Raw genomic sequence first — 27,612 nt, forward strand, 5'->3', positions numbered from 1 at the left:
TACTCACCTATCAACATATAGGCAGAAGTTTTTCACAAGGGCTAGAAACTTGTAAAGCATGTACTTTGGATTGCTAGGACATGAGAATGATCACTTTCAGGGTTTTACGCCCCTTCTCTGATCTTTGTAAAAGCGTGCTCAGATTCTTCCTGGAAAACATCAATTTAAAATGTTCAGGGGAATGACAACTAAATCCTTAGCCGATGGTGTGAAGAAACAATAACAAAGTATTGCTTCTACAAGACTATTGTCAGCAAAGGCGAAAGAAACTTTATGCAAGACCTCATATCACTAAAACAATATAACATATATTGTTTATTGCATTTTGTTTGACATAATATTGTTTCTATGCAATAAAACACCTCATATATGCACCTTATAAAAAACATCAATAAACACCTCAATGCAACACCTCATATAAATGCAATTTCCGTTTGTTTGAAGTTTTAACGTGACTCTTTTGCTATCCCTTGAAAAAAAAAACTAACTGATGCTTATTTAATTTCTTTTTGTTTTTAGTTAAGGGTCATCTTAAATATGAGGGAGATATCCCCTGCTCTTTACACTAAATTTTATTGTTTTTGTTTGGCAAAGGTTTGAGAATTTTTTATCAATAGGTGCCCATTTATGTATTATTTCAAATGGACATTATCCCAAATGTCTTTTACGATCCTAAATACGAGGGACGCTGCTAACCCCATCAAACGTTATTTATGCTTAATTCATTATCACAAATATTCGATATTTTGAAAACATCAATAGAATAAAGCCTAATAAAAGAATCTTTTTCACCTTAAACCTCATCAAACTGTTCATGGCAGTGAACACCAATTAAAAAGCGAACAATGTATATAACAACCGAAACTCCAAAAAACCGAAATTCTGTAACTTATATAAAGTAAGGAAGACAAAAATCGGATAGTATAGAACCTTAGTCTCTCATTTCAGACTGTTTAGCTTTATTGTAGCTGAATAGACTACAAATGAAACTGAACTATCAGTAAAGACAGACCTATTGTCCTAGGTTAGCGAATCCGAATAGATCATTGCTGTAAAACAATTTAAGGGGTTCATACTAGTCAGCTAAGTGAAGTCAACCTACTCAGGTTAGTCATCTATACACTCTTATTTTACAAAATTTTGTTTATTTAAATCCTCGAAAAAAAATGTCTCAGCTAAAAACTTGTAAGCCTTATACTCCAATCCTTAAAAAAATTGATAGCATAAGATTGTAGCTTCTGGTTTTATGTACACATGATTAGTGTATATTTTTAACTCAGTATTGAATATCGGTCAATCGATGCACATGAAGAAAGCATTGACCTTTCGAAAAATTAAACTAAAAACTAAGTTTCTTTTCAAAAGAAAGCAAGGAGCAACATTAAAACTAGCAGAAATTATTTTACATATGAGGGGGGCTGCCCCTTACTCAACCCCTCACTTTTTGAGGTAGAGTCTTAAAGATCTTTAAAAATACTTCCCATTCAAGTAAACGGTCCTTTCCTGAGCAGTGGTTTTTAAAGAATTATCACATAAATTCAAACTTCAGCGTAAAGAGCAAGGGTTGAGGAAGTGGCAGCCCCCCTCATATAAGCAATAATTTCTGTTCGATCTAAGTTTTAATGTTGAGCCTCACTTTTAGAAGAAAAAATTTGCTTCTTTAATTAATTTCTGACCCTTTTCCAAATTACACCAGGACATTACCTTCGATCCCCTCTCCTATGTAAAATTTTCCCTGAAAAATTTCGCCCGAAAACTTCCCTATAACATAAACATTTCCCCTTTGAAAATCCCCAACCCCCTCCAACAGAAATTTCCATATGTTTCCCAATACTGCGAATACTGCAATAAAAACATTGCATGTAAATTATGGACAAATTCCACAACTTACAGCCCTTTCCCCATGGGCAGTGGGAGTCATGTCACCCACAAAAGCATAGTTACAAAAACTCTCAACTATACTGAATCCAGTGACTATTTAAAAATTTGATTGGATGTATTTAGGGAAAACAGGGCATAGGATCGGGCTAGTTACCCTCCAATTTTTTTGGTCACTTGAAAAGGGCCCAATAACTTTTGATTTCCGTTCAAATAATCCCTCCCTCGGCCATTAGTCTTCTAGGGCCATTAGATTCGATTTAATCACGTCTAGTCAAAAAAACAAATAAGCACGCATCCGTGATCTTTCTTGTGGAAAAAAAAAAATACAAATTTGACATTTTTGCAGGTATGAGCTTGAAACCTCTACAGTAAGGTTATCTGATATACTGAAACTGGTGGTGTGTTCGTTTCGTAGCTTTTTTCTCGGGTTCGTAACTTTGATGGCTAACATTAAACTTAACATATTTAATATATCTAGAATCAGCATGAGAAGCCAATTCTTTCGATGTATTAACTGTTATCAAAATTCTGTTTTTTATAGTTTCGGATACTATTAGGTCGAGTCGCTCATTATTTACAGTTTGTTACAACGAACTGTCTGATTGAAGTTGATACCCTTGGTGTAGATGTACAAAGTAAAATGAAAATTGAATACTCACCCTAGGGATTATTTTTCGGAGTCAATTTACTAATTTTTTCCCAAGTTCATTTCTTCGAGCCTGGTCCAGGGCACGTCGGAAAACTTTAGAGACCTCTATTCAAAACACTAAATTTGACAAAAAATCTAGTAAATAAAACGATCTTTATTCTGATTAAAATATATCTTTTGACTAGTAAAACAAAATACTAGCTGAACAATATAAAATACGGACGGTTTATAAAATGACTAGAAAATTTTGACAAATTAAATTGTCACCTATATAGATAGCCAACAAGATATAAGTACTACCTTTAATTTGCAACTGTATTATATGTAGAAAAAACTTTTATTTTGACGAAAAAACAAACCATATATATTTTTCAGTATCCGCTGTAGGTCGGTGATTTTCGGTTTAGGAGAGGGAGGGGCTTGTGAGCTCAACAAGCGGTTAGTTTAGGTCTTTTTTCATCCCAGTTATGATCTTTACCAAGACCAATGACGATGTTATTGTTAAAGCAGATATACTTTTTATTGACGCTAGTCATGATATTAAGCTTGAGATAGAAACCTATGTAATTAATAGGGAAAAAACATTTAAAAAATCCATTTTGATATGATATTTAAAAACATTCAGGCTATGGCACCTACAGTCCAGATCAAGAATTGTTTTAAGGACTTTGGCTCTTTTTAGGGTATAAGTTAAACTAAGAGAATTTTGTTTAAAAAACCCTCAGAGTCCAAGAATGAATACATTTTCAAAACCTTACAAGAGAGCTTCGTCTCCAAACCACTCACAGGAGTGGAACATTGTGTGCTGTTACGTGGCCTATTGTATTGCAAAAACCTAATAGCTTTCAATTGCCTTAGCTTTCAATATTCCATATTCAATACATGAGAGCTTGAATTATATCATAATTCAAATCGAAGATGATAAAAGTGAGTTTAAAAATCCACGACACTTACTGTTTATGATACAAATCAGCAAATTACACAGAATCTTATATTTCAATGCTTGATTTTTTTTTAATTGTTCGTTCAAAAATAAACAATTATTGTTTAGAGAATACTGAAGCGGCTAAGCTGTTTTTTATATTTAGGCGTGGTTCATAACCAAACATAAATCATGGTAGGTATAACTAACTTATGTTAGAAAACTCTGAAGGAAAGCAGTAAACTATACCGGGTTTTTCAACAACTTCATACTTATAGCCTGTTGACGATTTGTAAACACAAAATCTAACCAGAAAGGTTTTTAAAGCGCTCGAACAACTTTGAATAGCATGCTTTCTTGATTAACGTTGAGATAATATAAACATTAATTCATTTGTAGGTGGTGTTAATGGGGATATGAGAAGATGCATAACGTACGAGGGAAAAGTACCGTTGATGTAGTTACGCAGCAAAGAAGATTATTGATGAGTCGCGTTTAAGGAGCTGATAAGTCACACAAGCATATTTATTGGCTCAATTGGACAATGGGTTTTTAAAAATTGAACTTCATCAAGAAAAAGGGTATGTATATCAAAGAGCACCCGCACACGGTATTCGAGGGAGCTTTTTATTTTGTGGATACCTTTCTGTGTATCGTAGATTATTCAATCTAAACTGGTTACTGATTCTGACAGTTTCTATCAAAGAAAGGTGTCTCTGTCTCTCTCATGCTACCCTCCCCATTCTTTGCAGGCATGAACTTGTTTATACAGAATTTGGCGCAAAAATCCAAAAGATAATTACAAATGCTAGATTTTTGCAGTCAACATATTTAAGGCTAGTTTTACCAGTTCAAGGATTGTGTAGATTGAATGTTTTCTCAATAGCACTGTCTAATTGAAACATTATTGAACTTCAAAAACAATGAATCTAATAAATTGCTTTCAAAATAGCTACATGCGGGAAAACGGAAGAAGGGAATTCAAAGAAAACCTTAGAAAAGGAAATTTCTTATTTGGAAAACAACAAAGCTCTATAATTAAAGTTAAAAAAAGAATTATAAATTTAATATTAAACTTAATTCTAGGGATGTTTACTTGTTTTACATTCATAAGCAGAAAAGCGTTGCTTTTTAGGTCGGCTAGATTAAAAAATTTGTACGGCTTAAAAAGAAAACAAATTGAGCATTAAACATATTGAGAAGGTACGTGAACCTCAGAACTTTCACTATTGCCACTATACCTCTTTTGAGGGCCTTGTGCTTGCCTGCTAGGTAAGGGCGGTAGCGGCCGTTTAAGTGAAGTTTCATAGTCATAAATTTCACTGAATGTTTGATTTCGCGTCAAGTTCGGTGCGAGATTCTGAAGCAGCTGAGGATCAACTGCGACGTTATCTGGAATAACTTCCAGAGCCACTGGCATTAGATCTCTGCCTCGAATCGAGGCCCTACTTATCGTGTGCAAATTGCATGATACTGGTGGAACACAATGAGGAGTGTGACAATGGGGTATAGAAAATACAGACTGCACGTGAGCACGTGTCGGTCGACAACATGTTGAACAGGATCGAGAAGGAAAGCGTTGCAGTCGAGGGTTTGAACAAGTTCGAGAACACTGCTCTGGATTTGATAAATCTGAGTAATATGCACTACTGCTTGTTGATGATGGACAACCACTGGATAAACACTGCTCAGATGGTTGATTCACTGCGTTTTCATAAGCATTTTCACGAATCATATGTCTAAAACTCGCAGTAATAGGTAACTGATGACCATGATGTACCGCATGCAATGGTATATCAACTATTTCTGAATACATATTCGATAAATAGCCATGATAAAGGTCATCTCTGTTATTCAAAGAACTACTGGCACTATTTAATTCTGCATACACTGCACTAGCTTGGTCATTCACTGAAGCATATGGATTAGCACGATCTTCTAGTGAGTTTTTTGGTACTTTTTTCCACCATTTTAGGCTCCAACGGCTTCTTTTTGAATTGAAGTTTGATTGCTGGAGCGTACAAATATGAGGAACATTTAATGTGCCACAAGAATGTGCCAAAGCTGGTATAGAATGAGAATTAATTGTGCTATTTTGTGAGGGACCATCTTTGTTTGAACCACTATTGTAGCCTACTGACAACATTGCAGAGTTACCTGGAATATTAAAAAAAGATCAAACATATTCTGTTGCCAAAGTGTACATAGGATAACTGCAAACGCAAAATGTAGTTAACTATAGAATAGGCAACTAGTTAGACAATAATAAGATTGGCAAAGATTTAGAATAGGCAAGTAAGACTGGCATATATGTATACATATATATATATATATATATATATATATCCTACAAATTATTCATTAATTATGAATGTATGTTTGGTTTCAATTTTATATGCGGATTTAATTTCTAATTAAAAATTTAAAGAAGGCTGAGGGTTTCGTGGCGCAGTTGCCACTGAAATTACGACTGGGTAAGCCATTTTAAAGAAACAAATACTTAGCTAAGGTTGAACATTCTAAATTGATTTGCACAATAGCTCTTCTAACATATCCCAATCAAGATATTAGTAATATACCCTTTACTGCACATTTTGTTTGATTGCACACAAGCCGAGTGACCTGGTAGAAAATACCGCAGTGACGAGTGACGAGTGACTTTGAATTGAATTACGATTTGAGATTTCTGAAAATGTAATTTGAGATCCACAGTGACGAGTGCCTTACCGATTTTTTTCTGGAAAAAATGTTATTCCTGTGTCCACCTAACGGCTAATATATTATAGATAGATAGATTGATAGATAAGTGTATTTTAAATACACTTATCTTAGTATATTTTACTTACTTCGAATTGAATTACGATTTGAGATTTCTGAAAATGTAATTTGAGATCCACAGTGACGAGTGCCTTACCGATTTTTTTCTGGAAAAAATGTTATTCCTGTGTCCACCTAACGGCTAATATATTATAGATAGATAGATTGATAGATAAGTGTATTTTAAATACACTTATCTTAGTATATTTTACTTACTTTGAATTGGATTACGATTTGAGATTTTTGAAAATATAATTTGAGATCCGCAGTGACGAGTGCCTTACCGATTATTTTCTGGAAAAAATGTTATTCTTGTGTCCACCTAACGGCTAGTATATTATAGATAGATAGATTGATAGATAAGTGTATTTTAAATACACTTATTTTAGTATATTTTACTTACTTTGAATTGAATTACGATTTGAGATTTTTGAAAATGTAATTTGAGATCCGCAGTGACGAGTGCCTTACCGATTATTTTCTGGAAAAAATGTTATTCTTGTGTCCACCTAACGGCTAGTATATTATAGATAGATAGATTGATAGATAAGTGTATTTTAAATACACTTATCTTAGTATATTTTACTTACTTTGAATTGAATTACGATTTGCGATTTCTGAAAATGTAATTTTGTAAGTATCGGAGCATTATAGGGCAAGAATTTAAGAGGCACGGAAGTTTCACTGAAAAAAAATCTGTTGATACAAGCTATTAGGCTACACTTGTTGGTTGCGGCCTTATTTGTGTCATCTGATAGTCCTCAAAACCACAATTCAGAGATGCCGAAACGAGAGAAGGCAAAGTATAGCTTACAGCGTTCTATTATTTTTTTTTTTGTGCTATCAAATTAATCTGATCACGATGAAGTTATGGCGGTCTTTTTAGAATACAAAATTTTCATTGGCTGGCTTGTGTATGACAAAACACTGGACTTAAAATGGCTTCTACCATTCTACCCGCTCTTTGACGAATAAAATCCTGTTTGGTTTGAGGTGAAACAAAAAAAGAATCAAGAATAAACAAATGATTATTTGCAATTTTAGCAATGACAGTAATGGTAGAAATAACAATTACATAATTAACAATAATAATGCTAACAGGAATAGCAAATATCAAAAAGATAAGACGGATGATAGCAATTACAAAGTTTTAAATTACAAAACATTATAATTATAACCTAGAAAAACAACTGCGGAAAAGCCAGTTCTGCATATTGACATCTTAGATTGTTTTTTAGAAGAATTAAATAAATAGAAAAAAGTTTTGTTTTTAAACTCAAAGTAACGAGCAACATTAAAACTTAAAACCAACAGAATTATTATGCCCCCTCCTTGACACCTCACTCTTCACGCTAAAGTTTTTTGATACCTAAAGTTTAAAAAAAAAAAAAAGCTTCTTATTGCTCTAATTAAATGGTCCTTGTGTTTCAGGAGTTGTTATTAAAGAACTGGGACAAAATTACAACTTTAGTGTAAAGAGCGAGGGGCTGAGAAGGGGGCAACCCCCCTTAATATATGTAATAATTTCAGTTTTTTAGGTTGTAATGCTGCTCCTTACTTTGAGCTGAAAAAATTTATTTTTTTATTTTCTTTTTTTTCTTTTTCAAGAATTCCGGGGAATCTGACTCCACATTCACGGAAAAATCCCCCAACACAAAGATCTTTTATGTATCTCAATCCCGGGAGAAATTTACCCCGGATAATTACCCTTAGCATACGTAAAATTGAGTCAGCAAAGAGGAAGTAAGACAAATAAAAAGAATATGTTGTAGAAATTCCGGCAAATTCCCCCAATATAAAATTTCCCCTGAAAACTTCACCCCGCAGAAACCTCCCTCCCCGTGTAAAATCTCTTCGTCATAAAATTCACGTCACCCAAAACCAAAATATGTATGCAAACTTCCCAGTAACAAACACTATAGGCTACGCAAACAATGGGCAAAAAGACCTTTTCCTAAGGGGCTCTGGGGGGCTCCAAAGGTGTAGTTATTGGACCTTTCAACTATGGTGAACAAAATGGCTGTCTCAAAAATTTTGATTGGACGATTTTGGCAAAAAAGGGGCGTGGCAGGAGGGGCTACTGGCCATCCACTACATTCTACATTTTCGCAGATAGGAGCTTCAAACCACTGATTAAAGTTTTCTGGCACGCTGAATCTGATGGTGTAATTTTCAATATGATTCTTTGGCTTTTAGGGATTCTCCCATTTTTCAAAAATTAGACAAATTTCTCAATTAAACTTACTGAATCTTATATAATTGGAATGAGCTTAATAAGCCGATTCTTTTGATATATCCATTGATATCAAAGTTCCGTGTTTTAGAGTTTCTGTTGCTATTAAGCCACGTTGCTCAGTACTTTGAAACAATAATGTTAGAGCTCGAATTAAGCCATTGAAACTAACTTTGAAACTACTAAATAGGTTTTTTCTCCAAATATTCTGCTTTGCATGTTTTGTAACCTCTTATGTAATTTTTTTAATTAAATTAAAACAAATTTAACAATTTTAATGATTTTAATTTAATGACTAATTGGAACTCATGGAAAGGTATATTACTTTAAAACATTAAAATATTATATAAAATATTAAAATATTCTTTTAAATATTACAAAATTGCATTAGGTGTTTTAACAGGGTGAGGGGAAGGGAGCAACAGACCACTTTTAGCCAGCTCCCTATGAGTGACAGTTGTAGAAATCAATTCAAATCTGAGGTAAACCGCATAAGACGGAAAATAGGAGATAATTTAATTTTAAAAGCTTCACTTGTAAAAATAGTGACTCGTAGACAGGTCAACGTAATGAAAGTGGTATTAACTTGGAAGTAAGATTTACTTTGAGATTAAATAAACATGGTAGCACGCTACAATAAATTCCAACCAAAATAAATCTTCAGAGAAAAAAAGCAATATTCTTTTATTAGGCTGTACATAATTAATCTTTATTAGGAGGCAATCTCCTTGGAGGAAAAAGTTACAAAAAGTAATGGAAACATTTATTGCGATGAAGACGCAGTATTGATTGAAAATTAACCATTTATTACCATTTTAGTCTGAAACAGAATCTACAGATATTTGTACCGTCCTCATGGATGCGGGTATTAAATTTGGTAAAGCTATTGTAATTCTAGTATGTTGGGACAGTTATGTTTAGTAGGAATTCAGGAAAAAAAAATATTAGGCTGATAGAATCTTTTAAGAATAAGTACCAAGATCAAGTTTTGTCGGTCTTTTAAATTCTGTAAACACTTAAGGTGAATTATATAAGGCTTACAGAAAGGGGAAGACTTCTGTAGTTGTCCACGTACTCCACTTGTTATTAAATATAAAAAAAACAACATTTTTTCAACTGAAAGTATGGAGCAACATTAAAACTTAAAACGAACATAAATTATTACTTGTATGAGAGGATTAGCTCCCTTGTTAATACCTCGCTCTTTACGCTAAAGTTCAAATTTTTTTCCAATTCGCTAAGAATGACCCCTGAATCAAAAGGCCGCTTAACTAGAATAAATAGCTCTTTTGAAGTGCTAAAAAAAACTTTAGCGTAAAGAACGAGGTAATAACAAGAGGGCAAACCCCCTCATATACTTAATAATTTAAGTTCGTTTTAAGTTTTAATGTTGCTTCTTACTTTCAGTTGAAAAAAACTTGTTTTTTTTTAAACTTAATTTCTGATCGTTTCTTAAATAATGCTGGAAAATCTGGTGCCCCCTTCATGAAAAATTCTCTTCTCCCATGGAAAGATCTTCCCACGTAACCTACTCCCTCCGACCCCCCCCCCACCAGAAAAATGAAAACGTCAGTATACTTCCCAATAACCAATACTATTTGTAAACAGTGAACATTGTTCATAACTTGCAGCCCTTTCCCCGGGGACCGTGGGGGATTAAGTCATCCTCAAAGACATAATCATTAGATTTATCGGCTATGCTGAACAAAATGGCCATCTCCAAATTTTGATCCGGTGACTTTGGGAAAACAATGAGTGTGGGAGGGGCCCTAGTTAACCTCCATTTTTTGGTCACTTAAAAAGGGCACTAAAACTTTTAATTTCAGTTCGAATAAGCCTTTTCTTGATATTCTAGGACCATGGGGTCAATACAATTATACGTGATCTTTCTTCCGGCAAAAAATACAAAATTCCACATTTTTGCAGATAGGGGCTTGAAACCTCTGCAGTAAAATTCTTTAATACGCTGAATCTGATGGCGTAATTTTCATTAGGATTCTTCGACTTTTAGGGGGTGTTCCCCTTTATTCGAAAATAAGCCAATTTTTCCTAGGATCGTAACTTTTGACGGGTATAACTAAACTTGATGAAACTTTTATATTTTTTAAATCAGCATACAAGTCGAATTCTTTTTATGTATATATTGGTATCAAGATTCTGTCTTTTAGAATTTCAGTCACTATTGAGCCGGGTTGCTCCTTACTTATAGTTCGTAACCACGATTGATTATTTTTATTCTAATCTCTGGATAGCAAATCTGCTGCGACTGCCTGTCTTTGTCATGTGTCTTCCTTGTTTTACTAATATCTTCACGAGAGATAATTTACTAATTTTATTAGACGGAAGGAGAAATTTTGCAGTTGAATTCATGTATATACAGCTAGGTTCGCTTATATAAATGATCTTTCTAACCATTTTTTCGTATGATTTAAGAGGTCTTTCTAACCAATTTTTTTCTATGATTTAAGAGTAACAATTAAAATTAATTAGTACACATTGAGATAATTTGTCCAAAAATTTGGTCGACTCGGTTGCTGGGCAATGAGCTAAGTCAACGAGTAAGCCTCAAGCAAAGAAATATCAACTGCAATTTCCTAGGGGGGGGGCTTGGCAAGTCGAGCCTAGCCCACTAATTCCCAAGTTAAGACTACTTACAGTATTAAGCCTAGGTCAGTCTAGACATGGTTAAAGAGAGAGGCTTAATGCAGCAACAGTCGCTTCAGGGACGAGTGAGGCAAAATCGTTTCAGTGGGAAGCTTGGAAAATAATTCATGTTTATTTTTATGAGATTTAAAGGCAAAGAGACACTGCTATTACAATAGAACTGACTGCGAGGACGAGTTGTCTAGACGTACACTGTTTGATGGAACACCACCAATGGAATTTACTCTTTCGACTGATTTTAAATTCATAAAATTCCTAAAATTTACAATTCACTATTACAACTTACTAGCAAAGGAAAATTTGCAAAATTTTTCAAAAGGGAGAAACAAAAAGAAAAATGGGTGCAATACTGATGAAACACCATCATATCTTATCGTATGTTGAACAGGTCTGAGAACGTCAGAATAGAGTTTTCTATCTATCTATGAAATTAGGCCTTTTCTTGTTTTTCTTAAAAAGACATTGACGGGCGCTGGCTACATTGCTATTATTTTTTTAAGGGGTTCTGGTTTTACAGAAACAGTGGTCGCAAGATTTTGGGAGGGGACTCATTCGAACGAAAGTTGAAACTTCTAGCTCACTTTCTAAGCAACAAAAGAGATACTCTGAGGGAAAAATGGCGATCTCAAATATTATGTGCCCCAGATTAATGATTTTGACTCGAATACAGCCAAAATTTCGTTGATTGAAAATTCGTCGCACGGAATTTTTACTAGAGTTTAACTTTTTGTCAAAATTGTCGAAGAAAGACGGCTCAAAAACATAGGTCGTCGAATTTAAATGGAAGTATTTTAAAGACCTTTAAGACATCAGCGTAAAGAGTGGGGTTGAGCAAAGAGTAGGCTAGTCCCAAACATACGGAATAATTTCTAGTCATTTTAGTTTTTAATGTTGCTCCTTACTTTCAGTTGAAAAAAAACCTTTTTTTATTCAATGACAATAAAGAGCGACGTGAAGACTTGAAAATAAATAAATTTAGACTTCCCTATATATGAGAGAGGCTGTCGCTTTGAGTTTGACTTTTGTATCTCGAAGCTTCAAGAATGAACATTCTAGCATACAACCACTGTAATAAAAAGCTGTAATTTTTTACATCACTATTCTTCATGGATGATCTGGTTGCATTTGTCTAAAGCAAAAAAAAAGAAGAAAAAAAAAAAAAATCAGTCATAATGCGTTGAAAGGCAATCGGTAAAAATAACATTTGTCATCACCGTCTGGCTAAACTTATTGCATTCTCAAATGCTTTAAGAAAAACAACTGTCAAACTTAAGCGCAATGAGTGGGCAATGAAGTTGGTGACAATTTACTTTATATATATATATATATATATATATATATATATATATATATATATATATATATATATATATATATATATATATATATATATATATATATATATATATATATATATATATATATATATATATATATATATATATATATATATGTATATATATATATATATATATATATATATATATATATATATATACATATATATATATATATATATATATATATATATATATATATATATATATATATATATATCATGAAAAGAGAAATCACCGGAATAATCATTGTGGAATAATCATTGAAGTTTCAGTTGTCACTCAGGCATACACATAAGGTGGGAGCCTTCAGACCTGCCCCTCCATCTTCCTAATACCAAGGCTTATAATTCCTTATCCTTTCCGTCTATTTTTGATAAGTTTTCAAAAGTGAGCCTCCCTTCCCCCTTCAAAATTGTGTGCTCCCTCCAAAATAATACGCACACGTGTTTGTTTTCGCTTCTTGTTTACAGCTGCCTAGGGGAAACTTTCTTTTTACAGAAAGAAGCTTTTTTTCTTTTCCTACGGTTAAAGGTGGTAAGCTTTTCTTGAATATATCTTTTTCCTATTTTTAGTTTTGTTCTTATTTTAGTTCATACCCTTACATTTAAAGTTGACAGTTAAATAGTAAATGACCGTATCCGCGAATAAAAATCCTCTAGTTGATAACTTTGCCTTTTATTTATGCAAAAAGGCAAGTAACCTATATATAGTTCTAATAAATAAGCAATAAATAGACTACAAACGATTTAATTAATAAATGAAAATTCTCTCACCTGCTGTTGGGATGACTTTCAACCTAAAAAAAAAATAATGTAAATTTAAAGTGCATGAATATTACGCATTCAATTCGTTTTATTTGTCTTTTATCTAATTTTTAGATAACAAGACCCTTTTGCAAGGGTAAAAACTTATTTAAAAATTTAAAGGAGTTCTTGGACACTGGATTAATAACTTACCAGAGACAAAAATAGTACTAAAATCGGCAATTTATTTCAACAAAAGGAATAAAGAAAGAAAGAAGCTCTAAGCTACAATCTAGTACAAATTTAAGTTGTTTTTTTTATAAAAAGGAAACTTCGTTTAGAATATCCGAGCAGATCCTCGTAGTTTTGGAAAGAACAAACGACAGAACTGAAGAAACAAATTGACTCAACCGAGTAGTCCACGAGTAGTCCATTAAAATGTCAATAAAGCTACTGTGATAAACAGCATTTTAATTTTAAAAGCAACTTTTTATCTAAAGTCTTTTTTGAATCTAGTTGTCTAAGAAAGGTAAATGAAATCAAAACAAGACAAAGAAGAAGAGGAAGAAGAAGTTTCAGTTCAATAACTGGGTTTACGCTGAATGCAGGGATGCTCGAATACAATAGACTATTAGAAATGAAAAAAAAAGTTTCTAACAAGGCAATTTTCATGAGACCTCAAGAGTTCCTAACAGGGCAATTTTCTAGCAAGAATTGATTTATATCTAAAGATGCAAACTTGTAAGTGGTTCCAGAGATGAAAACACTCAAAACACCCTCCAAAATTGCCTGGGAAGGGCAAGGCATTTATTATTCTCTTATTATTTGTTGAGAACTGGAGGGGGTATAATTACTCAAGCCCAACTGTAATAGAAGGCTCATAATAGTTAATTTTCTCACTAGTGCTGCTATTATGTTTCTTGGCTGATTAGAAAAAACATAATTTATGTCAAATAAGCCTATTCCAGGGATTTGCTACTAATTCTAACAAACTTACTTTATTTCTACTATGACACTGCTTTTTTTTTATAAAATTAGTGAACAAAGGAAAAAAAGTTATCTTCTTTTTCTATTCTCTCTGAAGTCTTGTCCTGTTTTATTGGTTATGTTTCCGTTGTTTTGTACACCTACAACTTCAACTTTCTGTGCTTTGTTGACAAAATACTGTTCTTTGAATAAAACATGTACGCTGTTTTGTGTTTTAAGTATGTTCCTTCTGAAATTAAACAAAAAAACAAGTTTTTTTAAATGAAAGTAAGGAGCGACATTAAAACTTAAAACGAACAGAAATTACTCCGTTTATGAAAGGGGCTTTTCCTCCTCAACGCCCCGCTCTTTACGCTAAAGTTTGACTCTTTCTCTTAACTCTACTTTTTAAAACTGTAACAAACTTTAGCGTAAAAAGCGGGGCGTTGAAGGGGAAAAGCACCTTTCATATACGGAGTAATTTCTGTTCGTTTTAAGTTTTAATGTTGCTCCTTACTTTCATTTAGAAAAAAAACTTGTTTTTTTGTTTAATTTCTGGACGTTTTTGAATTAATGTATGTTTTGATCTTGGCTCTCCGCACATAAATAATTAAAACGAAATTTGCATATTAATTTTTTTTGGCTAAATGGCTTTTTAATAGTTTTAATCGGAAGATTTTGAGAAAAAAGGTGCGAGGGAGGAGGCCTAGTTGCCCTCCAATTTTTTTATTACTTAAAAAGGCATTAACTTTAAATTTTTTACGAACGTTTTCATAAGTACAAAATATACGTAACTTACGAATTAACTTACGTAGCGAACTTCTGTATTCGTATATGAGGGGGGTGCACTTTAGCGAACACTAAAGCTTAAATTTTGTCCCAATTCCTTAAGAATGACCCCTGAATCACAAAGGCCGTAGAATAAGTAGTTGTAATTACTAAAAATACTTTAGCGTAAAGAGCGAGGTATTACGAGGAGGTAAACCCCTCATATGCGTTATAATGTCTGTTCGTTTTCAGTTTTAATGCTGCTCCTCACTTTCAGTAGAAAAAAACTTTTCATATTTATTTTTTTGAAATAATGCTAGAAAATCCTGCGCCCCCTCCATTGGAAGTCTCTTCCCCCATGAGAAGTTCTTCCATGGAAAGATCCTCCCACGCAACCCCTCCCCTCAAATCCCCCCCAACAAAAAAAAATCCCCCTGGAAACGTCTGTACACTTCCCAGTAACCATTACTATATGTAAACACAGGTCAAAGTTTGTAACTTGCAGCCCCTCCCACGGGAACTGCGGGGGAGTAAGTCGTCCCCAAAGACATTGTTATTAGGTTTTTCGACTATGGTGAATAAAATGGCTATCTCAGAATTTTGATCCGGTGACTTTGGGGAAAAATGAGCGTGGGAGGGGGCCTAGGTGCCCTCCAATTTTTTTGGTCACTTAAAAAAGGCACTAGAAGTTTATATTTCCGTTAGAATGAGCCCTTTCGCGACATTCTAGGACCACTGAGTCGATACGATCACCCCTTGGAAAAAAAAACAACAAAAAAACAAATAAACACGCATCCGTGATGTGTCTTCTGGCAAAAAAATGTGAAATTCCACATTTTTGTAGATAGGGGCTTGAAACTTCTACAATAGGATCTCTGATACGCTGAATCTGATGGTGTGATTTTTGTTAAGATCGTATGACTTTTAGGGTGTGTTTCCCCCTATTTTCTAAAATGAGGCAAATTTTCTCAGGCTCGTAACTTTTGATGGGTAAGACTAATCTTGATGAAACTTATATATTTAAAATCAGCATTAAAATTCAATTCTTTTGATGTAACTATTGGTATCAAAATTCCGTTTTTTAGAGTTTCGGTTACTATTGAGCCGGGTCGCTCCTTACTACAGTTCGTTACCACGAACTGTTTGACAAGCAATTTTGCGACCAGCCTGCAGTCGTAATCTGTACCAGAAGGACAAGATACTTATATCATTGGATTTATTAGTTTCAGATCTGTCCATTAACCGAGCTAGAATTATTATATTACTTAGACTTATTCTAAGAGAAGGATCTAAACTTGATAAAAAAAAAAGAAATTTGTCCTTTTTTCAGTTCAATTTATCCTTCCTTAAGGTACCTGTTCTTTTTGGAGCAAGTATGCAACTGTAATCTGCACCAAAAGGACAAGATAATTATATATTAGTTTCAGATCTGTCCATTCACCGATCTAAAATTATTATAATATTTAGACTTTTTCTTAGAGAAGGATCTAAACCTGTTAAAAAAAAGAGGTCCTTTTTCAGTTCAATTTAAGAAAAAATGTTAAAAAAAAATTGTCCTTTTTCAGTTCAATTTATCCTTCCTTAAGGTAGAAATAATCTGGTTAACTGAGCTAAAATTATTATATTATTTAGACTTTCTCTTAGAGAAGGATCTAAACTTACTAAAAAAAAGGAAATCATCCCTTTTTCAGCAATTTTTAACTAATACTCAACGTATGTTCAATCTAAAAATCTATATAAGCAAAATTTCAAAAATTTAACTCGATTGATGGATCTCAGCTATGGAATTATAACAAAGTCATTGGCTTTCGTCGATGCGTTAAAAACGTAGTCAAGTAGAAAAAGAACACAGCAAAAACTGTACAGGAGCATAAACCTTCCTGAAGTAAAATATATTTTGAGCTGGTGTTGAGAATCTATTAGCATTTTTAGCAGAACATCAGTAAATAAGATTACCTAAGCTTAAAAGATTCATAGAGTGTTTTTAGTGTATATCTTTATCATAAAGTTTAGCATAGACATAAACTAGAAGTATATCCTAAAAAAAAGTTCCGCTCAAGTTCCTTAGCCTACTCAAACGAAATGTTTGTTCACCTGAACAGTTTTTTTTTCCATGTAACTGAATGAAAAATATTAACTTATTCCGACAGAAACAATCTGTTTAACACAGTTTAGCTCAAAATAAGGCTATAAAAAATAGATGTTTCTTTCATTTATTTTTTTGATGGAACAAACCAACTACCCAGAATAAAATCGACGATACTTGTGTGTTATATGGTACATACTCGAGAATTTGGATCTACGGATCGGACGCAGCTGGTTTATACCTGTCACTATTTGAAGAAAATTAGCTTAGGCTCAGACAAAATCTATGTTGTAGGTATATTTCTGTTAAATATCTAATATATAGAGATGGTATTTTGGTTGGGTTAGGTTTCTAATATAATGCGTTCTGTGCGGCTCCCCTACCATAATTCTTTGTTATAGTTTTCATAATTTTGTTGCTGAAGTATTGCACGTTCATCATGTTTTTGTATATTTCATTAGGATTAACCTAACTTCACTTCTCGAGTATGTACCACATAATACACAACCACCAAATCGATTTCTATTTAAACAACTTTACTAATTATCAAGCTTGTACAGCTGAGAAGGTAGGAGAACATGAAACTAGGGGCGCAAAAAGAAACTTCCCTTTGGAATGGCTGCGTGCCAAGCACTAGTTGCTCAGAAGTGAACACTGCCAAGTGCAAAAACGACTTTTAGATTGATTCAGCTGTTCATTAATTTCAACTTTTTATCAAAACGCTAACCAAGTTGAACAAATTGTAAGGTTCATGCTGCAACTTTTATTAGCAGCAATGATCATCTTTTATCTGTGAATTAAATAAAAAAAAACTAATTTTTTTAGCTGAAAGTAAGGAGCGACATTAAAACTTAAAACGAACAGAAATTACTCCGTATATGAAATGAGTTGTCCCCTCCGCAATCCCTCGCTCTTTACGCTGAAGCTTTTAATTGTTTTAAAAGTAGAATTGTGGCAAAGAGTCAAACTTTAGCGCAAAGAGCGAGGGATTGCGGAGGGGACAACTCATTTCATAAACGGAGTAATTGCTGTTCGTTTTAAGTTTTAATGTCGCTCCTTACTTTCAGCTAAAAAAATCTAGTTTTTTTTTATTTAATTTCTGAACGTTTTTGAATTAATGCATGTTTGGTTTTGGCTCTCCGCACATAAATTATTAAAATGAAATTTGTATATTAATTCTTTTTTTGGCTAAATGGCTTTCTCTTAGTTTAGATCAGACGATTTTGAGAAATAAGGGGTGGAGAAGGAGGCCTAGTTGCCCTCCAATTTTTCGGTTACTTAAAAAGGCAACTAGAACTTTTAATTTTTAACGAACGTTTTTATTAGTAAAAAATATACGTAACTTAAGAATTAACTTACGTAACAAACTTTTATTACCTTATATTTTTATTATGTATACGAGGGGGTTTGTACCCTCGTTAATACCTCGCTCTTTACACTAAATCGTAAGTTTTGTCCCAATTCTTTAAGAATGACCCCTGAATCAGAAAGGCCGTAGAATAATTAGTTGAAATTACTAAAAAATACTTTAGCATAAAGAGGAAGGTATTTATCTCCTCCTAAATACCTCGCTCTTTATGCTAAAGTATTTTTAGAACCCCTCATATGCGTAATAATCTCTGTTCGTTTTAAGTTTCAATGCTACTTCTTCCTTTCATTTGAAAAAACGTTTTCATGTTTATTTTTCATTGTTTTCTTGTAGTAATGCTAGAGAATCCTGCGCCCTTGTCATTGAACTTTTCTTCCCCCATGACAGATTCCTCCAAGGAAAGATCCTCCAACATAGCCCCCTCTCCTCAGCCCCACCCCCAAACAAAATAAAATCCCCCTGAAAACGTCTGTACACTTCCCAATAACCATTACTATATGTAAACACTGGTCGAAGTTTGTAACTTGCAGCCCCTCCCCCAGGAATTGTGGGGGGGTAAGTCATCCCCAAAGACATAGTTATTATGGTTTTCGACTATGCTGAACAAAATGGCTATCTCAAAATTTTGATCCGTTGACTTTGGGAAAAAATGAGCGTGGGAGGGGGCCTAGATGCCTTCCAATTTTTTTGGTCACTTAAAAAGGGCACTAGAACTTTTCATTTCCGTTAGAATGAGCCCTCTTGCGACATTCTAGGACCACTTGGTCGATACGATGACCCCTGGGAAAAAAAAAACAAAAAAAAACAAATAAACACGCACCCGTGATTTGTCTTCTGGCAAAAAATACAAAATTCCACATTTTTGTAGATAGGAGCTTGAAACTTCTACAGTAGGGTTCTCTGATACGCTGAATCTGATGGTGTCATTTTCGTTAAGATCCTACGACTTTTAGGGGGTGTTTCCCTCTATTTTCCTAAATAAGACAAATTTCCTCAGGCTCGTAACTTTTGATGGGTAAGACTAAACTTGATGAAACTTATATATTTAAAATCAGCATTAAAATGCGATTCTTTTGATGTAGCTATTGATATCAAAAATTCAATTTTTTAGAGTGTTGGTTACTATTCAGCCGGGTCGCTCCTTACTACATTTCGTTACCACGAACTGTTTGATTCTTGACAAAAGCGATGGATTAGGCGTTTTATTTGTCCATTAGCAATATCCAATGTTTTCCTTTGCCGTCTTTAATTTTGATATAGCATTGGTGATATCACTATTCGTGAACACAAATCAATTTGATTCTTCAGTTAGATTAGATTAACGATCTTAGACCGACTGGCGAGCCTAATTGCGCAGTAGATAGAGTGGAGCTACATCACTAGGCTCTGGTGTCAATCGGTCAACTGCTCTGCAAAATGGCAGGTGATACCAAGCGAAACTACCTACGATAAATAAATAAAGCACAAATCCACTGATAATATTCTAATTGATCCCTATTGACTTGGATTATCTTTTTTTTTAGCTTCAGTGAGAGTTGGGACGTGCAGACACACCTATGGGGTATGGAATATGTACGTCCGGGGCAAGTCCTTCAATGCCATTTACAGGTGTGAAAAAGAGCTTTTCCCAGTGCAGGGTTATGTAATCGGTTTCAATAGCATGCAAAGTAAGCCTCTTTCACTCAGCGGATCATATGCAAGTATATTAGCAATTACAGTCAACGATAGAAAGATTAGAGACCAACTTGTCTTTTCGTAGAACAACATTTTATTTCTTTTCTTTTTTGTAAATCTCTGTTTTCACAAGATTTCTCCTTTCATGAGTAATGACATTATTTTCCCTCGTACACCACTTAAGTTCTTCCGTTACACTTTGATTTTTAATCAAATAAAACCTATTCCTAGCATTAATACACTTCTGTCAGGTATTTTTTTAATTTTATTAATTCAGAGCTTATTTATCACCAAGATACAAAAAGGTTTTTTAATTCCGCAAAAGCACTATTTGACTGCTCTATTGATAGATTTTCCATATATCTGAATATTTTTTCTTTGGCCTTGGAATTTTACTATTGTAAAAGTTTACTATTGTTAGTTTACTATTGTGTCACTCTTGAAGAAGTGATCCACTGAATACATCAATATCCAAAAACTATTTACTAGGTTTAGCGGACAAAGAAACAGGCCGTACGGTAAGCAAATCCCCGATCAATCCGTATGCTTTTGGGCGTTGGCAATAATAAAGTCAATTGCATTCACTAGTCAGTTATCAGACAGCAGTCCACTGCAATGCAGATTTTTGTCTTTCCTTCTACTGACCAAATACTCTATGGAACATCACCGGAAAATCTCCACATAAAATATCACATAAGGTTATTTTTCTGGAGTCAAAATAACTACACGTGGAGCGAATTGTTGGAAGACTAGCAACAATCAACTCTTTTGTAAAGTAGGTCTCCAACTCCGCTCCTCACCTCTTTTCCTATTTACAAACATTAACAACATACTAATAAGAGTGGTCTTGGGTCTCATTTCAAAGGTATATATTCCTCAGAAATATTGCTTAGGTCATATATTAGGATTAAGGAAACAATAAAACCATTTGATAAACGATCGTAGGGAACGATCAGAGACAAATTACCGACCTCTAATTGGAAGAACCGATCAGAGGAAAGAGAAAATTAAGGTCTTGGGAATCCATGAGGCTCATAACATTTTTTTGTTAATTATTTATATCTTAATTTAGTTTTACTAAGTTTAGTTTAAAACGACAACTACATTTTCAAAATCGTCGCTTCATGAAACAGACATACTGGCTGCGTTGATTCAAATGTGTTGCATGACATATTTTTACAACTAATATTTAAATCCCAATAGCTTACACAGGCTCCATTGGTTTAAAAAGTTTTGCCACATTTCTTTTAGTTCTAAAGATATTTGGAGGTTTTGGATAATACACCGAATGCTGGAGATTGCTACTCTTGATTTAAGACTCGTCTTTTCCATATATCGAAAGCTTAAGGAAATGTTCCTGGTATAATTAACTGGTCTTCAGAAGTGGGGGAGAAACCCAATTTCATTTTTCATTTTATTGTTCTCTTGTGAAACATCTTTTTAATTTCCATAGTTGTCAAAGATTTAATAGTGAAAAAAAATAATGAGCAGATTTAATATTCGAATTTTAATAAACTTTGCTGATATTCTTTCAGGTAGAACTTCAATATTTCAATTAAATAATGACTTACTAAAGAATGAACCACTAGAGGATAAAACCCATAGAAAAGACTTTGGTTACCTTCAAACTTTTTGACAGCTTGGAGATAAGGAAGATCTTTCCTTTTCTCTAAATATGATCGTGTGGATGAAACGTCATCACAAACTTAGGAAAGATTCTAACTTGACTAATCTTCCTTTATTTAAATAACAAGGCTCCGCAGTAGCTAGTCAATCGCGTGAGGTTATATAGCGGGTAGCTGGAGAAAACTATTGCAATCAGGGTTGCCAACTCGACATATTTTACGTCAAAAGGACATTGTGCCGGGACACAATGACATAAAAGGTAAAAAAAAAGAGACACATTGTGTAAATTTATGACATAAAACGAAACATTTCCCAGCTGGATATATAATTTGGTTAAAAAATTGCCACTTCTTACCAAAGTAGTGCTTTTTCTCAGTACTTTTTTTTAGCACCCAGGTTTTGCCAGAAATGTCATGAGTAAAGGATTTTCTCACAAAAAGGGAATTGTATGTTTATACAAGTTAGGAGCATTCACACTAAGCCATTTCGTATGAAGGTTTTATATGTTGTTTTTTTTTGTTTCAATATATTTAATGCCAACTCGCCGCTTTGAAATATATTCACAAAGCATCTTTTGCTCAATAACACAACTAGGAAAAAATAACCTCTAGCTTTTGAGATTTTAAGACGGGCACATTTTAGCTAAAAATGACACATTTTTGAATGTTCAGGGGACGAATACATAGACCAAAAAGTTGGCGATCCTGAGTATAGCTAGGTTCAGTTGGTTTCCGATCATCGCTAGAAAGTATATCCTGTTTTGTCTCGCGGCTGGGGGATCGAGTTGAAGCTTTTGAGAATTTCTTTCTTTTCATGGGGGGTGGAGGAATTATAATTTTCTGTTTGAGGGAAGGAGATAAAAATTTCTCTCTGATCATTAGAAGGGAGCATACACCACGTATTTTTTTTCTTTATTTTCTTTTCTTTTTTTCTTTCTTTTTTTCTTTTTGTCTATGCCTGTCGTCTGACAGGCCATTTGGCAAATAAAGATAAATTATCGGTAATTTTTCTAAACGAAATTGAGGCTTACCTTCTACACCTTAGAAGAAATATCATTAAAATGGCTCCAATCATGGCCGACGCTAACGCCACAATAATTAGCATTGAAATCCATGCCCGCTGTTGTGGTATCTCTAAAATTTAAAATATAAAATAATAACTAAGGAATAGATCTTACTCAGAAGTGAAGATAAGCATAAAGTAAAACAGGAGCATGAATTTTTTTCTTCCTAATACTGTAGGAGGTTTAACGTTATCCAAACGTAAAATACTGAACCGTCGTTGGAAGGGATTTTTGTCTGGGATTAGTTTTTGGATTAACTTTTCCGAATTCAATGAAATGACGATCCCCAGACCCAGGCCAGTTCTGATTATTTATACTAAAAAAAAAAAAAAATGAAAAAGCTACATAAAAGAAATTAATACAAGTCTTAAAACTCTGTAGTCTCATTGGAAAAAATGGGTATATAAGAGTTGTGTGACCATCTGTGCATTCCGACGTACAACCATGAGCAACTCCTGCATAACTTCATGCAATTGATAAAGCTGTTATTACTGACATCTACTCTATAATGAAACATAAAATATAGAATGATAGAAATGTAGAAATATAGATTGTCTGCAATGGACAAAGTGATTATATATGTGATTTTATTAAATTCAGTCAACGAAAATAATGTCAGTTAAGTAATTTTATCATTCACAAGCAGACACTCGGCTATTTTCAATAATTACCTGACAATTATGAACTATTTAGTTTTAATCGTTTAATCCAACATCACTATGCACTATCTTGTTGATATATTATTGATCTCCAGGTCTTAAAAATTACCTTGTTTGAAGCTGCAATCACGCATGACCTTAACTAGCAGAAAAAAAACACATCTTCAGCATGTTTTTAGAGCTTTGAGTAATGTAATTATTTATTAAACATCCATTATTCACACAACATGATAAGACAGAGGAGAAGGTAAGGAATATATAACAAGCTATTTTAAAACCTGGCGACTCATGAAGTAGAAAATTTATGTAGAAGTAAATAGAAAAAAAGTATTTTTAAGTAGAAAAAAGTAAAAAAATAAGTATTAAGTAGAAAAAAAGTAGAAGTAGAAAATTTATTCATGAAGTAGAAAATATATAACCTGAAGATCTTCAGGTTATATATTCAGGATCTTCAGGTTTTAACAATTACCTTGTTTGAAGCTGCAGAAAAAAACACAGAAAGACATGAGAAAAAAACACAGAAGCTGCAAAAACACATGATGAGAAAACCGATTATTGCACTAACTTTTGTCATAGCAACGACATCGAACAATAAAAATAAAACATAAATATTTTTTTTTACTGAATAGAAAAGCTTTCAGTTATCATTATGCTTTATCGGTTGGTATTGCCTGAAACTCACCAATCTTCGCTTTTATAATATTTACGATTCTAAACAGCAGGTACGTGCACATGAATTTTTGTTCGTGCTGGTTACTAACACATGAAAAAAAAAAATTGATTTGACAGTTCAAATAATAAATGCATCCTGGAAGGCATTATGAAAGTTTAGGATTTGCAGATGGGACAGGCCTTGAGCCCCCTCTCCGTCCCTTATAAACACATTAAACATTTGAACATTCCTTGCATAAACTGTAACTGTTATAAATTTAAAATTTTACAAATAATTTTTTTGATTCTCAAACTGCTGACCGATAGGTTCATGTAGGTTAAATCAAACAGTTCGTGGTAACGAACTGTAGTAAGGAGCGACCCGGCTAAATAGTAACCAAAACTCTAAAAAATGGAATTTTGATACCAATAGACTACATCAAAGGAATCGGATTTTAATGCTGATTTTAAATATATAAGTTTCACCAAGTTTAGTCTTACCCATCAAAAGCTACGAGCCTGAGAAAATTTGCCTTATTTTAGAAAATAGGGGGAAACACCCCCTAAAAGTCATAAAATCTTAACGAGAATCACACCATCAGATTCAGCGTATCAGAGAATCCTGTTACAGAAGTTTCAATCTCCTATGTACAAAAATGTGGAATTTTGTATTTTTTGCCAGAAGGCAGATCACGGATGCGTGTTTGTTTGTTTGTTTGTTGTTTTTTCCCCCAGCGGTGATCGTATCGAACCAGTCGTCCTAGAATGTTACGAGAGGGTTCATTCTAACGGAAATGAAAAGTTCTAGTGCCCTTTTGAAGTGACCAAATTGGAGGGCACCTAGGCCCCCTCCCAAGCTAATTATTTTCCCAGAGTCACTGGATCAAAATTCTGACATAGTCATTTTATTAAGCGTAGTCGAAAAACCTTATAACTATGTCTTTGGGGACCACTTACTCCCCCACAGTCCCCGTGGGAGGGGCTACAAGTTACAAGCTTTGACCAGTGCTTACATATAGTAATGGTTATTGGGAAGTGCACAGACTTTTCAGGGGGATTTTTTGGTTGGGGGGAGGGGTTGAGAAGAGGGGGATATGTTGGGGGAACTTTCCATTGAGGAATTTGTCATGGGAGAAGAAAATTTCCATGAAGGGAGCGCAGGATTTTCTAGCATTAATTAAAAAAAAACGAAAAAGTAAATATGAAGTTTTTTCAACTGGAAGTAAGGAGAAGCATTAAAACTTAAAACGAACAGAAATTATTAAGCATATGAGGGGCTCACCTCCTCCTAATAATTCGCTCTTTACGCTAAAGTATTTTTAGTCATTTCAATTATTTATTCTACGGCTTTTGTGATTTAGGGGTCATTCTTAATGAATTGGGATCAAAATTTAAGCTTTATTGTAAAGTGCGAGGTGCTGACGAGGGGGTGAACCCCCTCATATATGTAATAAAACATGAGAATACAAAAGTGCGTTACGTAAGCTAATTTATAAGCTACGTTTATCTTTTACTAATAAAAACATTCGTAAAAAAGTTCTAGTTGCCTTTTTAAGTAACCAAAAAATCGGAGGGCAACTAGGCTTCCTCCCCCACTCCTTTTTTTCTCAAAATCATTTTATCATGAGAAAGCCATTTAGCCAAAAAAAAATATATGCAAATTTCGTTTTAATTATTCCTCTGCGGAGAGCCAAAATCAAAACATGCATTGATTCAAAAACGTTCAGAAATTAAATAAAAAAAAAACAAGTTTTATTAACTGAAAGTAAGGAGCGACATTAAAGCTTAAAACGAACAGAAATTACTTCGTATGTGAAAGGGGTTGATTCCTCATCAACGTCCCGCTCTTTACGCTAAAGTTTTTTACTGTTTGAAAAAGTAGAGTTGAGAGAAAGAGGGGAACTTTAGCGTAAAGAGCGGGGCGTTGATGAGGAATCAGCCCCTTTCATATACGAAGTAATTTCTGTTCGTTTTAAGTTTTAATGTTGCTCCTTACTTTCAGTTAAAAAACTTGTTTTTTTATTTAAAAATCTTCAATAGGAATCAGAGGTTCATGTTTAGAGGAAGTAGAAACAACAGCTCAGAGAGTGCTTACTGTGTCCTCGATAAAATCAACTTGTTCCTCGGTCCTCTAGTGATCCTAAATATAGAATGCATACTTAATTTTCAAAATGTCCTTCGGAATAGTTTAGGGAATTTTCTTTGTGCATTCAAAAGCAGGCTATCTTTAGAAGGGCTTTTCACTTGATCCGTTTTAATAGATAAATTATAAAGAAATGCATTATTTCAGAAAAGGATTTCAGTCTACTGATCCCTTGTTGAATGTCAATCTAGAATTCCCACCAAAATTATTTATTTGACTTTTATTTTACTCGGATGAGTTCGTTCATTTTTTCCTAATCTCATCGGTCGTGTAAACTATTGCCGTTGACTTGTTAAAGCCGTTTTGATAGATTGCTTCTTTTGTCCACCTTTCATTTTATGCTTTCAGCAGTGGTGACAGAACTGAATAGGTCAACATGGGTGGTTGTTCTGCTTTTGTTAAATAGTCCCTCTTTTGGTGCGTCTCAAATGCCAAGTCAAACACAATTAAACTAATGTTAATTTACATTTTTGTTTGCAGGTCCTGTGTAATTAAAAGTAATAGCTAGATAATTTTATTATACAAGACCGTGAAATATCAAAATAAACATGCATTAAGAAAAAATTAATTTATAAAGGAGAAAATGTAATGTTACACACAAAAATAATAAATAATAAGAAGAATGGCCCAAAAGGCCGAGTTTATTGGCCCAAAAAGCCCAAAAGCTTCAATTCTTTCAATATCTATAATTGGCAGGCCTCTTGGTATATAGCTTTTATTATTGATGCAGCAAAGCCGAGAGTGCATCTTACCATCAAAAAAGCATACACATTAAATATAGCACATTTATGCAAATGTTTCCCTGTGCTCCAACGACAGTCTCAGGATCCTTGGCAGCTTTCCAACATCGGTTATACAAATAAGACATTTTTAGCGGCAGAGAACCTCCTTCCATAAATATATGACAACCTCTAAACTTCCATTTTGGCTCATTTACTACCGTTTACACAAGCGGTAACAATATCATAATGTTAGTTAGTTATATCAGTCATGTTGTCAGTTCCTTCAACTCAACCCATTTAATTGAACTCCAATTCAACTCAACTCCAATGCGACTAAACCCCATGTGACTCAACCCCCACGCAAATCAATCCCCGTGCAAATAAATCCTCACTTAACTCAGACCCTTATGCAACTCAACCCCTGTTTAACCCAGCCCAGTTTGACTCATCCACAGGGACCATGAAATTCTAGTGGATATGGGCTCTGGGCACGAAAAAGTTTTGCTAATTTCAAATATATAAGACAGAACGAAACATTTATTTTTGAGGGGGGGGATGTTAAAGCAGCATAAGAAATACGCTTACATGATAATTAGCCTATAATTGAGGACCATTTCATTCGAGCTAAGTATTATT

General features: G+C 33.8%; 1 protein-coding gene across 1 annotated transcript in view; it reads right to left on the reverse strand.

Moving 5' to 3' along the window:
* Positions 1-2,669: 2,669 nt before the first annotated feature.
* Positions 2,670-27,612, reverse strand: part of LOC136030094 (uncharacterized) — a 59,650-nt gene continuing 34,707 nt past the window's right edge. Inside the window, exons 2-4 of the mRNA XM_065708763.1 lie at positions 22,769-22,871; positions 13,280-13,302; positions 2,670-5,609 (exon numbers count right to left, since the gene is read on the reverse strand). Of these exons, the coding sequence (XP_065564835.1) occupies positions 4,639-5,609; positions 13,280-13,302; positions 22,769-22,871 (1,097 nt within the window). The 3' untranslated portion in view covers positions 2,670-4,638. The remainder of the gene's footprint in view (positions 5,610-13,279; positions 13,303-22,768; positions 22,872-27,612) is intronic.

Source organism: Artemia franciscana, chromosome 8 (assembly GCF_032884065.1).
Source record: "Artemia franciscana chromosome 8, ASM3288406v1, whole genome shotgun sequence".
Classification (NCBI taxonomy): Eukaryota; Metazoa; Arthropoda; class Branchiopoda; order Anostraca; family Artemiidae; genus Artemia; species Artemia franciscana.